This window comes from Ictalurus punctatus, chromosome 11 (assembly GCF_001660625.3).
Source record: "Ictalurus punctatus breed USDA103 chromosome 11, Coco_2.0, whole genome shotgun sequence".
NCBI lineage: Eukaryota > Metazoa > Chordata > Actinopteri > Siluriformes > Ictaluridae > Ictalurus > Ictalurus punctatus.
Genome location: NC_030426.2, coordinates 24718795 through 24733698, shown reverse-complemented (window position 1 = coordinate 24733698; position 14904 = coordinate 24718795). Strand labels below are relative to the sequence as shown.

The 14904-nt window shown below is 39.1% G+C and overlaps 2 protein-coding genes across 2 annotated transcripts in view; both read left to right on the top strand.

The window, feature by feature from the left end:
• LOC108271652 (CMRF35-like molecule 8) overlaps positions 1 to 443 on the top strand; it is a 2701-nt gene extending 2258 nt beyond the window's left edge. The window contains exon 5 of the mRNA XM_017479364.3: positions 1 to 443. This exon is cut by the window's left edge and continues 980 nt beyond it. The gene's annotated coding sequence lies outside the window, so the exon portion shown is untranslated.
• A 5119-nt stretch (positions 444 to 5562) lies between these two features.
• Positions 5563 to 13855, top strand: LOC108271650 (uncharacterized). The gene is made up of 14 exons (XM_017479358.3): positions 5563 to 5671; positions 6190 to 6328; positions 6491 to 6562; positions 6649 to 6763; positions 6857 to 6941; positions 7050 to 7152; positions 7237 to 7377; positions 7462 to 7621; positions 8244 to 8380; positions 11934 to 11984; positions 12355 to 12733; positions 12832 to 13008; positions 13210 to 13319; positions 13574 to 13855. The coding sequence occupies exons 1-14, from the start codon at positions 5631 to 5633 to the stop codon at positions 13637 to 13639; spliced, it is 1776 nt and encodes a 591-aa protein (XP_017334847.1). The 5' UTR covers positions 5563 to 5630; the 3' UTR covers positions 13640 to 13855.
• The last annotated feature ends 1049 nt before the right edge of the window (positions 13856 to 14904 follow it).

Below are 14904 nucleotides of genomic sequence, written 5' to 3'. Positions count from 1 at the left end.
CTTTGATTATTAAACATTTAATTAATCATAAAGAGGAGTGTAGAATATTATGTATTTTAAACTCCACTCAATGCTTCCTGTGTGTTGTACGTTTACTCCTTTACATTTTGAGTACTGCATCAATAATGGACTGTGGTTGCTATGCGTTACTTGGTAGGATCTATTTTCTAGACTTAGGACACTTTGAGTTTCCAGCCACAGAGGGTTTGTAAGAAAGAGAGTCAAAGGTTACAGGTGTTTTGGATGATGATTAATGATTAAATGAATAAATGAATAAATTCTGTCTCCATCCCTCCACTTTTGTGGCTGCCTGCATCTCTTTATGAAGAAAAAACTACACTATGAAATTCTGTGCTTCAGGTCTTTCTCCTGGTCAAAATAACACACTTCCAAAAACTTGACAAATGAAACAAAAGCAGCAGCAGCTGGAATGGGAAATGTTATGCGATCATGGACTTTGTAATGTTGTAATTCTGTTCTTATTCCCTTCACATTAAGAACAAAAAGCAGTTAGACAGATTCAGGGATATTTCTGGGGGATACAAGAACATATTCTGATACAGTTTCATTGTAATTGTTAGATCCTTGGCTACACACCCTTCTACTCTTCAGTACTCACAGACAATGGTCTACTTACCCCTGGCTCCGCCCACTTACAGGCTTCTTAACATGACATGAACCTGGACTATTTCAGTACTGACCTGAACAATTGCTGCTCCGAAGCACTTATAGTGGTCATGCACGTTACACACGCACAATGTGATTCGAGCCTTCTCTTGAGTTTTGGTCACATTTTTATTCTTACATGGATGTAGTGCTTCCCTCCTGTGTGTCTCACATTATCCTCTAGATGGCAGCAGCAGCATCAGACCAACTCACAATAAACACTTTAACTCTATTGATCACTGCTGTAACTCTCCACCTGTGGACTCAGAGCTGTGTTTTATATGAAGAGAAATCAGATAAGCAAGAAATAAATTTAAAAGATCAATAATGAAAAGGAAAATAAATGATGGGGAGATGTCATGTGACCCTATGCAACGCAGAGTTACTCTTACCACACCCACATTGATTATTTCTTGTTTAATTGCTCTCATACCACAACAAAAGTACAACACATTATACTTTTTTAAAAAAAAAAAATCTATTTATAGGTGCTTTTCATGCTGTAGTTAATATTATCACTTATGATACAGTAGCTATAAACAGTCGCTCCCTCACCAGCCTCTCTTTTTTCTCTCACTTGAAGTTAATAAGACAGAAATACAGGAGAGACTGGAGCGCTAAGTCCTATTTCCTGAGAACAATCTACAGCACATTATAATCAAGTTTTGCGTTTTTGATGTTCACTTGTTATATTTTGGACCTAAATTATTCAACCATGTTCTGAAAAAAAAAAAAAGCTTTTTATACATCAGTTTATTTCTTTGATGTGGTGTCCCAACATATAATATATCATTTAAAGTATATTCATTCATTCATCTTCAGTATTCTCTTTGTTCTGGTCAGAGTCATGGTGGATCTGGATCCTACACTCTAAACCCTAATGTTGTGTTTGCTTAAACAATCAAGTAATCTTGACTAAACATTACTTAACATTTTGCATTTTGGACCCATAACTCAAAAATATAAGCTAGTTTAACTTATTTACCTACAGAATTACATAAACTTAAGATTTGTTATGAACTCAAAATCATGATTCATTAAAATAGCTCACGCTTGTCTTCCTTTGATGTGATTGGCCATGCAAGTAGTTCCGCCTGGCAACAAGTGAACTAATGCACTGATTGGTAGATAATTACAAAAGGCGGTCCTCTTCGTCTCCTCTGTCGGTTGTTGCTGAGGCCGGTTTCAGTGAGTTAAAGAAGGGAGTTTTTAATAGTGAAATATGTTTGTTAAAGTCCTAATGGAACATTTTATAATAAAGGACAACACAGCCATAATTACAGATATTTCCCGGTCGAACTTTGCTAACATATCCATTAATTAATAATAATTTTAACGATGGATTTGTGATGGTATGATAACTGAGATATCAAATCATTATTTTTGTGATTTGAAATATTTAATCATATAAGTCAATAAACTTAATCATAGTTTAAGCGAGTATTTCTGTGAGGCATAACATGGTAGCTAATGCTCAGACCTATAGGCCTAGTATTTTATATGTAATATCTAAATTTAGTTGATCTACCTTACAGCATGTTTGTCACTTTTTAAAGCTAGAAACCTTTATTTGCTGGTTTAGGCATATTTTGAATAAAGTTCTTTAATTATAATTATACTGTAATTTTCTTTATTATGTTTTAGCTTTGACTTTGTTAACTTTAATATTTTCGATTGTTTTTATATTACAAGACAAGAACATGTGGAAATGTAAGTATTGCATTTTTAACTCAGAAAAGATGAGAACTTCTCAAACATTATCGTTTGAAATACGGTGGTGTCAACATTTAATGTATTTCTTATTTTTTTCATGTCAGTAATCTACTATGTTTGATTTGATCATCTTAATTTAAATCAGCATTTACACATATTCTCGTAGAAATGCTGCAAACATATTGATAGTGAGTGGTTGTGGCATTAATGGAGTTTCATGTTTTCAGCACTAAAGTCAGCCTAGTCAACTGAAGCCCTTGTGCTTGAAGGACTACCTGTCATACCTGGACACGATGACTCTGCTTTCTTTAAGTCATGTGCATCTGTTCTTAACCTGTTTACCTGTGCTCACAGTAGTCTGAGCATTTGTCAGAGAATCATGTTGATTTTAAAGCAATAGTTCACACAACAATAGAAATTTGCTGAGCATGTACTCCACCTCAGGCCAGCCAAAATATAGAGGAGTTTGTTTCTTCATGGGAACAGATTTGGAAAGATTTAGCATTACATCACTAGAATGAGAGTTCAACCAGCTAATCAAAAAAAAAAACCACAAGTAATCCACAAGTAATCCACACGAATCCATCAAGGCATTTTAACTTTAAACCCCTGCCATTATAATGCTATAACCATAATAATGCTTTCTCCAGCAGAAAAATCCATCAAAAGTCACATCAAAATCCATATCCAAATCTCACATTTTACAGTTTGAAGTTAAAATGTCTTGACAAGACGTTAGCTGATGGACTGGAGTCATGTGGATTACTTGTGGATTGTTGTGATGTTTTTATCAGCTCTTTGGACTGATGTTACTCATTTATTGCAGAGGATCCATTGCTAAGCATGTGATGTACTGTAAAAATTTCCCAAATTTGTTCACGTGAAGAATAAAACTTATCTATACTTTGGATGGCCTGAGGGTGAGTGCATTTTCATTTTGGGGTGAACTATTCCTTTAATATAGAAACATAGCCATTTTTTTGTCTAAGTCTTCAAATTAATAAACTTTATTTATACTGCATCCTTGTTTAAAAGTATATACCAAGTGCTTTGCAGGACGGATGTATATTTTTATAAATTCACATGTATACTTGTCAATAGAATTTTGCTTGGTACTAAATTTGCTAGTATGTATCTCATATTTTTCGTCAATACAATTGATTTGTGTTCTTGATAGATTTAGTGAGCATTCTGATAAACATGCATTGATGGTCAACCTTTGGTGCATGATCACAATACTCTATTTATACCCGTTTCTTCACTAGGTGTCTGATCGTCGCAACTGTATCCTTGATGTGCCTGTGGGGATCTTATTTGAAGACCCCAATCACAAGCCCCCCAACTCCTTGCATTCTCTTCCACTATTGGGATAACACTTGAAGGCCAGGTGGTGATGGACAAAATGCAGGACCTCCCACAAGCAATGTGTCTTGTCTTTGGTCTTATTTATGCATTAGACCTGAATTACCCCAAATCACTCGCAAACACGTTTGATTTCATACAGCGTGAATGGGTCCTTGGCTGCAGCCCATGATAAGATAAAATAAAATAATACTTTATTAATCCCCAGATGGAGAAATTAGGGATGATGGGATAAAGCGGCCTTGTATATCAATATTTTATTGTGTTCATTGTTTATTATTATTATTATTATTATTATTATTATTATTATTATTATTATTATTATTTATTGAAGGTAATTTTTTCATGAAAAGTCCACTGATTTACAAGTAAAGTGTGTATAGGTAACAGTCTGGGGCTGGGCATGTCAAACTGAAAGTAAAAGCTTGTTTAACACATACATGGTGGTATTGAAAGTAGACAGTATTTTATTCAGCAAAATTTATTTACAAATTGTTACAGTAAAAATAACAGGATTGTTTTTTTTTATTACTATTTACAGTGCTTTGGATTTTTTCTAACCTTTTATTATTATTATTATTTTTATTTATTTTTACTATTGGTATTTAACAGCATTTAAACGTAATACAAGGACATTTTTACAGTGTAGGAGACACAGTACATTTCCCCAAGTGCAATGTTTGATCGGCTAAAATGTACAGCAATCAGCCTTCTGAAATTATACCTCTGTACAGATAGGTGTAGAAATGATGCCCCTGTACAGATAGGTGTAGAAATGATACCCCTGTACAGATAGGTGTAGAAATGATGCCCCTGTACAGATGAGTGTAGAAATGATACCCCTGTACAGATAGGTGTAGAAATGATGCCCCTGTACAGATAGGTGTAGAAATGATACCTCTGTACAGATAGGTGTAGAAATGATGCCCCTGTACAGATGGGTGTAGAAATGATACCCCTGTACAGATAGGTGTAGAAATGATACCCCTGTACAGATAGGTGTAGAAATGATACCCCTGTACAGATAGGTGTAGAAATGATGCCCCTGTACAGATAGGTGTAGAAATGATGCCCCTGTACAGATAGGTGTAGAAATGATACCCCTGTACAGATAGGTGTAGAAATGATGCCCCTGTACACATAGGTGTAGAAATGATGCCCCTGTACACATAGGTGTAGCTCTCGCGAATTTTTACTATAACGATACTAATAAAAAACCTCTGGTTAATTATTAATGTTAATAATGCAAATGGTATTCCATTCTTTTTATTATTATTATTATTATTCATTTTATAAAGAATAAAAAAAGATCCTTAAGTTTCCTTAAATATCTTGACGAAATCCTTAAAGAAAGTCTGTGTACTGAGATGCTTTCATCTTTAAACATAACTAACTTTTTCATTTCAAATGTAAACATGTTGATGTCTGTTTACAACTGTACTTTCTGTGTCCCTGACATGTCGATCTGTTGTAAGATGTCTTATGCTCTATTTATATATTGTTGTTTTTGGTGTAATTGTAAGTCATTTCTTTGCAATGCTTATGTAATTGTTATTCATCTTCATGTATTAATAAATAAATAAATAAACGGTGTAGAACTCGCGAGAGTCTTATTCTTTATTATGGACTGCGCTTTATTTATTCATTCACCTTTTTTCTTTTTTTTTTGCGCCAGATTTTTGAAGCACGAGCTTCTTCCGCAAAGCCAGAAAACTAAACGAAGTGAAGCTGCAAAGGGATGCGTCTCCACGCGCGGTGACGCGTCCTGTTCTGCCTGTGTGACGTCATATTCGAAAACGTCCGATGTTCTGAATCTTTTTTCTACTTCAAACCCATTCCATCTCATAGTTCTTCAAACTCGCCGAGAGATACATGAATCTTGCCAGAGAATGATCTGCCCAGAGAATCATCATGGCAGAGAAACTGAAAGGTATGTAAAGGCCCTATACCTGTACACTGGACTGATTCTGATGAGCAGATGAGATTATTATAAATAAATATATAGATATGGATCAATATAGGCTAAAACTATAGGCTAAAACTAAAGGCTAAAAGGTCTACATGACTGGGTGAAATAACATTTTGATTATAGACTGAACAAAAAGTACTGAAACTAACTCCTACAACCATCAATGAAATGAATCCATCCGTCCATCTTCTGTACCGCTTGTCCTTCAGGGTCGTGGGGAACCTGGAGCCTCTCCCAAGGAGCATCGGGCACAAACCATAAAAAAATAACACCATAAATAAAGACATCATTTTAAATTTTCCATAGTTTTACAATACTTTGAAGACCACACCGGCATTAGTGCTATTGAGAAACCCTAGTCTGTTTATATCTTTGATGAAGGAATGCATGATGTTGGACCACACAACACACACACACACACACACACACACACACACAAGGTGCTCAAGGTGTACGTGCTGTTCCAATATCTGTTGCAGCAATAAGATGCACAAGGACGACTTGATCCAGTTTATCCAGAGGAAATCTCAGGAGTGTCTGCTCCATGTTGATGAACCTAACCAAAGGGAATCCTATTTCTTCTGGAACATTATGGACTTGTTCTGTAAACACGATGGAGTAAGTGTTAGAACTCATTACGTGCTGCAAGTGATAGTTCAAGCAGGAATGTTTAACACTAAAAGTATCCCGAGCAAATGCTCTATGAATTAAGCACTAAGTGCATGAATGTATAAATATACTCAGGGTTAACAAGCAAGTTGAAGATATTTCTTTTTACAGAACGCAACGATGTCAGAAGTGGCTATAGTCCTCTTCACGGGCTACAGATTTTTAAAGAAAAAGGCATCTAAGGTTAGTATATCAACACATCACCACCACCATGTTGTGAATTACGATTCGTTGATTTTTCGTCAATAACGTCGTGATTTCTGCTACAGCTCAGAGGTGTTCAGAAACAGGAGGACTGGTGCCTTCCTCTGGCAAGACTTTTATGCGCTGCTGTGCCAGACGATGAGCACAGGAAAGCTGTGATTGACATGGGAGACAATCTTGGTATGGATAAGCTCCAGAGTAACACTATTTTTCTGGAATTAACAGTTGGTTAACTTTATCACCTCACTTGTGTGTTTTATCTTTCATCTACAGCCTCCAAAGGACTGACTTATGCAGCGCATCTCTGCTATTTGGTCGCACATAAGGAATCCGGCTTTGATCTGATTGGATGCGAGAGGTATGGGCTAGGGTTAGGGTTAGGGTTAGTAAATAATCCCACACATATATGCATGCATGTGATTATTTTTTTCCTTACTTGCTACTGACATTATTCTCTTTGCATCAGCTTTCCAGACAGATTATCAGCCTTGACTGAAGCCATCGAGCGAACAGAGGTTTACGAATACGTGATGGGCCTGAACTCACAGTTCACAGAGTCAGACCTCCAGGTTGGGTTTCCACTTTTTCACTTTTTCATGTCATATTTACTGTGGAATCACTGCACCCGAAATGAACGCCTCTATGTGTCTTAGGAGTTGAAGTTCCTTGACGCCAGCAAGCTATTCGAGTCTGGACTTTCTGCCCAAGCCCTCGATTACTGCGAGACCATTGCTAAAGTAGTCACCCCCTTCCCAGACAGCATCGCAAACACCTCGTTGGACCTAATTATAAGCGTAAGTAAGATGATTTGTATTCGTGAAATGATCAGCAGGTTTTACATGCAAAGGATTGTTTTCATCGACAATTTTCCTTTCTAGCGGTCTAAGAAATTGCATGACGGGAAGGGAGAAGAACCTGAATGGTTGCTAAATATTCAGCTGCTGCACGAAGAAGAAGCAGATCTTTCAGATTCTTATATTGATCAAGAACAGCGCACTGAGACGCCACCTTCTCTTGAAGTGCCCGCTGCCGAAGAGGGTAAGTCAGAACACATCATTTGCACAGATACTGTCTTTGGACATTTTAATATCTAGCTAGTTAACTCATAAGCCAGTAAAAATGAATTGTGTGGAGATTGAGGAAGCAAGAAAGAGACAGAGAGACATGGTGTGTGTTTTGGGGGGTGCTCGGCATGGTACATTCAAGGGCACAACTATGTGAGTACAAAAATACACTGAAATTTAGTTTTATCAGATAAAGAATATAGCTTTGTCAGCAGAGGTCTGTAGACTCTTTATTTATTTATTTATTTATTTATTTATTTATTTATTTATTTATTTATTTAAAATGGTCCAGATGCACATAAACATCTAATAAGCCTGATTTACTGTACAAAAATATATTTAATAGTGAGTTAAAAGCTTGCTATTAATATCCATATTTACATGCAGCCTATGTTAGTCTTTGAGTAAGTAAAGCTTAGATCAGAGCTTACTGTAGATAGCTGCAAAGATGACTTTGGATTGAACTGGAACATTGCATAGTATTAATGAATATTAAATCTACTTACATAATAATAATAATAATAATAATAATAATAATAATAATAAGGTCACTGTATTATAATTGTTATTAACAAAACACATCTCATTCATTACAGGTTACTCCGATAGAGCACAAGAGCACAAGGCTTTTTTAACAGAGGAGGTTACTTCACGGTACTATATAGGAGAGTTACTGGGGGAAGGAGGCGGCGGTGCTGTATATGCAGGAGTTCGCAAAGCAGATAACACCGAGGTAATATGTCTGCACATATACAGTTAATTACCATTAATCATAATTAAGTCTGGGATGTTGTCATGATTCCCCCTTGAAGCAGCATGCTCTAAGCGCGAATGCGCGAGCACCTGCTTTTCCAATGTTGACAGGAGTGAGATTTCAACATGTGCTTTTGTTATTGTTTATGTCATGTTTCCTACCCGTCCTGTCATTGGTTGTCATGTCACGTGTGTCCGGATTACCCTCAGCTGTTAGCAGTTGCGAGGGTAATCATGTCAGCATATATACCGCATGCTTCGCAACACTCAGTGTGGAATATTAGACTAGAATAGAGTAGATGTGTTTAATGCGTTCCATAGTCATAGTCATAGTCATAGTCATAGGTTTACTGGTTTCTCCGCTACCAGTCCCTCGGTGTATGCCACGTTTCATGTTTTGTTTATCGACCCTGTTTTCCATACCACGACCTTGATCTCTGCCTTGCCCAAGTTAATCCCTGTTTTGCCGATCGTCTGACCTTGCATGTTTTGGATTACGTTTTGGATTACGATTTAGATTTGTCTGCCTGTCTTTCTTTAAATAAAACTCTCGTTCGAACTGCGATTGCATCCGCCTTATCTTCCGCTCCTTCACGAGACGTGACAGAATATTCCGCCGCACCATGGATGCAGCACGAGGACAAGAGAGAGGTCAAGCTACAGAAATCAGGGAAGTAATTGGACAATACCTTATCAGGGAACACTCGGATTACTGGCCGCATTTTTCGTCCGTGCAATTTCCTCAAAGGTACGACGTCGAGCTTCCGCCAGAGACAGTAGGATTGGGGAGCTACCCGCTGGAGTTTCTGTTTAGCTGCCAGGTGTATTTTTGCAGCCTGACATATCCCAAACCTAATAAGAGACAGTGGATCGGGTTCATGGTGTCCCGGTTTTGCGGTCCGGCCCTTCACTGGGCGGCGCAACTGGTGAGTGCTGGGTCCTCAGCCCTCCATGATGTCTCACAATTTTCAGAACTTTTTATGGAGGAGTTTTCACAGCCACTCCGTGGTCTTGATTTACTGGGGTGGAGAGTCAATGGACAGCCCCAGGCCGACCCACCATTCAACCTCTATTATGAGGAGATGGACAGGGCAGTAACCAGCGATCCGCTTCAGGTTCCGGCCAACACGGGGGAGAATTCTCCGAGATGTATGACTGAGGGCTGTGGGAAAGAGACTCAGCTTCAGTATCCCACCTGCAAGAAGCTTGGCCTCCAGGAAGCTTTCTTCTGCTCCAAGGAATGCTTCAAGAGCAGCTGGCGTCAGCACAAACGTTCACATAGAAAAGCCTGAATGACACTATGGCCAGGAGTCATGCTCATGTCTAAGCCTGCTGACCCAGTTCCGCTCATGTCCAGCCCAGTTAACCAAGTTCCGCTCATGTCCAAGCCTGCTAACCAAGTCATGCTCATGTCCAAGCCTGCTAAGCAAATCATGCTCAAGTCCAAACCTGCTGACCAAGTTCCGTTCACGTCCAAGCCTGCTGACCCAGTTGACCAAGTCATGCTCATGTCCAAGCCTGCTAAGCAAGTCATGCTCATGTCCAAGCCTGCTGACCAAGTCATGCTCATGTCCAAGCCTGCTGACCAAGTCATGCTCATGTCCAAGCCTGCTGACCAAGTCATGCTCATGTCCAAGCCTGCTGACCAAGTGCAGCCCACACCCAAGTCTACCGACCCCGTCGCCCAAGTTCAGCCCACGCCCAAGTCTACCGACCCCGTTGCCCAAGTTCAGCCCACGCCCAAGACTACCGACCCGACCACCCAAGTTCTGCCAAAGCCTGAGTCTGCCGACACGCACAGCCAAGTTCTGCTCACGCCCGAGTCTGCCGACACGCACAGCCAAGTTCTGCCCATGCCCAGGGTTCACCTGGTGACCTCAGAGCCCCAGCCTGAGATCTATGAGGAGATCTCAACTCCAGAGCTGAAAACGTCCTGTTCAGCTGTGGACGTTGCTCAGCCTTCATGCTCAGCTGTGGACGTCGCTCAGCCTTCATGCTCAGCTGTGGACGTTGCTCAGACTCCCTACTCGGCCGAGGTCGTCGCTCCGCTTTCATGCTCCGATGAGGACATTGCCCTGCTTCCCTGCTCCGCCGAGGACGTTGCTCTGCCTTCATGCTCCGCCGAGGACTTCGCTCAGCCTACCTGCCCTGCTGTGAATGTCGCTCTGCTTCCCTGCTCCACCGAGGACGTCGCCCTGCTTCCCTGCTCTGCTGAGTACAGCGCTTTGTTTCCCTGCTCCGCCAAGAACACCGTGCGGTGGCCTGGCTGTGCTTGGGACATTCTGCCCAGGGGGCCGGGGCCGCCAAAGAAGTTGGATGTCTCGGGGCACTCCGGGAGGAGTGCCTTTTGGGGGGGGGGGGGGGGGTGTTCTGTCATGATTCCCCCTTGAAGCAGCATGCTCTAAGCTCGAATGCACGAGCACCTGCTTTTCCAATGTTGACAGCGGTGACATTTCAACATGTGCTGTTGTTATTGTTTGTCATGTTTCCTATCCGTCCTGTCATTGGTTGTCATGTCACGTGTGTCCGGATTACCCTCAGCTGTTAGCAGTTGCGAGGGTAATCATGTCAGCATATATACCGCATGCCTCGCAACACTCAATGTGGAATATTAGACTAGAATAGAGTAGATGTGTTTAATGCATTCCATAGTCATAGTCATAGTCATAGTCATAGTCATAGTCAGGCTCGTTAGTTTAGATTACTGGTTTCTCCGCTACCAGTCCCTCGGTGTATGCCACGTTTCATGTTTTGTTTATCGACCCTGTTTTCCATACCACGACCTTGATCTCTGCCTTGCCCAAGTTAATCCCTGTTTTGCCGATCGTCTGACCTTGCATGTTTTGGATTACGTTTTGGATTACGATTCGGATTTGTCTGCCTGTTTTTCTTTAAAAAAAACTCTCGTTTGAACTGCAATTGCATGCGCCTTATCTTCCGGTCCGTCACGAGACGTGACAGATGTGAATTACCTGATGGGATTTATGTACAGTTGTGATCAAAATTATTCAACCCCCAACTGCAGTCACTAGAAGGTTGAATACCTTAAATTCCACCAAGGTTTGGTTGCAGAAGAAGTCCTGGAAAATTCTTCAGGGCCATCAGTCATCTAACATGAACTCCATGGAAAATCTCCGGTGGGATTTGAAGAATGTGGTTGCAGCATGAAAAACCCAAGAATATTACTGAACTGGAGCCCATTGCTTTGAACTATTTCAACTGCTTTTGTTTGATTTGTTCATCGCAAACAGCTGAAAGTCTGTACATTTCAACAACAAACCTGATTTGCAATGGGGCTGAATCATTTTGATAGAAACTGTATGATTGTTTGATTAATTAATGTTTTTTTTTTTGCATGCCAGTTTTTAATGCAGGACTGGACTGAAAAAGGAAAGTTTCCTTAAAGCCTCAATTTGCTGACAGATAATATAGTGAGTGTAGGGTTGGTATTAATAATACAATCTAGCAAAATGAGCGTTTTTTTTTTTTTTTTTTTTTTTAGAACTTATCATTTTTTTTGTATATGTCCGCAGGTTGCTGTTAAATTTATCATCAGAGATGAGTACCATGGAATGATGACCACTGTAAGTATTTTAAGTCTGTGATTCAGAGAATCAGTACAGTGCAAATAACAACCACGTTATAGACCAGATATTAACTACAATTGTGTGTCCATTTGCTCAAACCTGCTCATTTAGACCACAGCAATTGTTCTCCCAATCATTTTCCAAATTCAGATTTTATAAGCTATAATTTAGTGTGTGTTTGTATATATATTATATATATAATATATATTTATATTATAAATATATATATATATATATATATATATATATATATATATATATATATATATATATAATATATGATTGCTGAAGCCTTTCTATCTTGGCTATTTATAGATTCAATGTATTTACTCTGACCTTGTGCTAACTATGTCAGTTCTAATTTTAGCCCGACAACACATCGCTCCCTACAGAGGTGTTATTGATGCAGATATTGTCCAAGCCGATTCCCAATCCGAATGTGCTGGTGCTGCTGGAATGGTTTGAGATACCCGATTTCTTTGTCTTGATCCTGGAGCGACCCAGTCCCTGCATGGACCTCCAACAATTCTGTGATACTCTTCACAATGGTAAACTGTCTGAACCCCTGGCTCGAGACATCATGCTACAGTTGGTTAAGGCTGCTCTTCACTGCTATGACTGTGGAGTTTATCATACTGACATCAAGACTGCGAATGTCCTCATCAACACAGAGACGCTACAAATTAAGTTGATAGATTTTGGCAGTGGCTTTTTGCTTAAGGACACCCCTTGCAGGGAATGCCCAGGTAAGTCCATAATACTATGGGATAGAACGTAAGAGAATGCAGTGGAGAACCAGGTTTGTGATGGTGCTGATGGTTGTTGCTCATTCTTGTACACTCAGGCAGTATGAACTACTTCCCTCCTGAGTGGTTACAACATAGAGAGCACTTTCCTCAACCTGCTACTGTCTGGACTTTGGGCATAATCCTTTATGAGCTAATGCATGGAGACCTGCCCTTTCAGTCAGCTGATGAGATTACTGAAGGATGCCTACACTTCACTCCTGGTGTGTCTGGAGGTGAGAAAATGCAGAAGCATCACGTTTAGACCTGTATAATAAAACCTAAATCTTGCATAGCATAATGGCTAACTTTGTTAAATAACATTTTTTTATGTAAAAAATATTGCAGTTGAGGGAAAAGAGAAAGTTGCAAGCAGAAATTTTAGATGATAATTTTCTATCTCTCTGTCCTCTTCTATCTCATCACTGAACACACAGATTGCTGCGAGCTGATATCATGGTGCCTGCAGCAAGACCCTAATTCTCGGCCAAATTTCAGGGAAATCATTAAGCACAGGTGGTTTAAGGCAGGACAGAGCTATTTCGAGGTGAGCTGGCAAGAACAGAATAAACCTAATTCAAATCAGTTAAGATATAATATAATAGTCTAGATTACATGGGCTGTACTCAATCAACATTAAGTTCTGTAAAAGAGAATGTAATGTAAGATTATGTAAATTATACCAAGAACACTTAATTACATGAAAGGAAAAATATCCAATAAGAAAATACTCATTATTTTCTATCCTAGTGTAATGTCTATTTAAATGTCTAACTGAATTCTTTTCTTTTTAATTTACAGAACTTTCCTGTCCTTGGGGGTCTGATAACACCGCTATTACAATTTTTGTACAGTTACATAGAATAGATCTATACATATATAAAAAACAACAACAATAACTTTAATAAATTTTACATCATTAATAAGTTTGAACAAAATTGTTGTTTTGAATTTAAACATTGACATGCTTATAAATGGCTTATAAATGGAATATAAAGACAAGCAAATTAAGGAAGGAAGGAAGGAAATTTTATTTATATAGCACGTTTCACACAGCAAAGCTGACCAAAGTGCTGAACAGAGTAAGGAAAGTAAAAATAGAAAACAGAATAAAACCAAATAAAAACAGACAATAGACAATAGGAAAAATTAGACTAAAATGTCTTTGCTTGTACTTTTCTCATTTGTTAGTCACTTTGGATAAAAGCGTCTGCTAAGTGAATAAATGTAAATATAATATAAATCTGGGAGAAGAGATATGTTTTAAGTCCCTTTTTAAAAGTGGTAATAGAAGGTGCAAGGCGGATGTCCAGTGGCAATTGATTCCATAAACGAGGGGCAGCAACTAAACAAGCTCTAGCCCCCTTTGTTTTTAACCAGGAATAAAGGTCATGCATAAGAAACCTATCAGAAGATCTTAGAAGTCTGTTCGATGAATGTGGTGTAAGAAGATCTTTGAGGAAGGAGCTTCATCACTAAGAGTTTTAAAAACAAACATCAGAATCTCAAACTGAATCCTAAAATGGACCGGGAGCCAATGGAGCGATGCTAAAATTGGGGTGACACGATCATATTTCTTTGCCCTGGTCAACAACCTTGCAACTGCATTCTGAACCATCTGGAGATGAGCCAGAGATGACTGAGGGAGACCCAAGTATAATGAATTATAATAATCTAAGCGCGAAGTGATAAAAGCATGGATAACCTTCTCCAAATCTTGGAAAGACAAAAATGTTTTAAGTTTAGAAATAATCCGTAGTTGATAAAAACTATTCTTAACGAGCCAATTTATTTGCTTGGTTAAGCATAATTCTGAATCCAGAATGATGCCAAGGTTCCTAACCTGAGAAGTAATTGAGGGGAAATGGTTACGAAGCTCATTAATGTGACCATATCTCAGGGGGCCAAAAACAATTATTTCGGTTTTGTCTTCATTAAGTTGGAGGAAATTATTTGTTAACCATTTTTTAATGTCGTCCGGACATTCCAACAATGGCTGAAAGGAGTCACCAGCTTTCAATGGAATGTACAACTGGGTATCATCAGCATATTACTGAAAAGAGACATTGTGTGCCCTAATAATATTCCCCAACGGACGCATATATAAGTTAAAAGAAGTGGGCCCAGAATGG

Excerpts from the sequence above, each read along its gene's own strand:
- LOC108271650 (XM_017479358.3), top strand. The coding sequence starts at position 5,631 with ATGATCTGCCCAGAGAATCATCATGGCAGAGAAACTGAAAG. Across the intron at positions 7,622-8,243 it reads AGTGCCCGCTGCCGAAGAGG|GTTACTCCGATAGAGCACAA; the intron begins GTAAGTCAGAAC and ends CATTCATTACAG. Across the intron at positions 12,734-12,831 it reads CCCTTGCAGGGAATGCCCAG|GCAGTATGAACTACTTCCCT; the intron begins GTAAGTCCATAA and ends TTGTACACTCAG.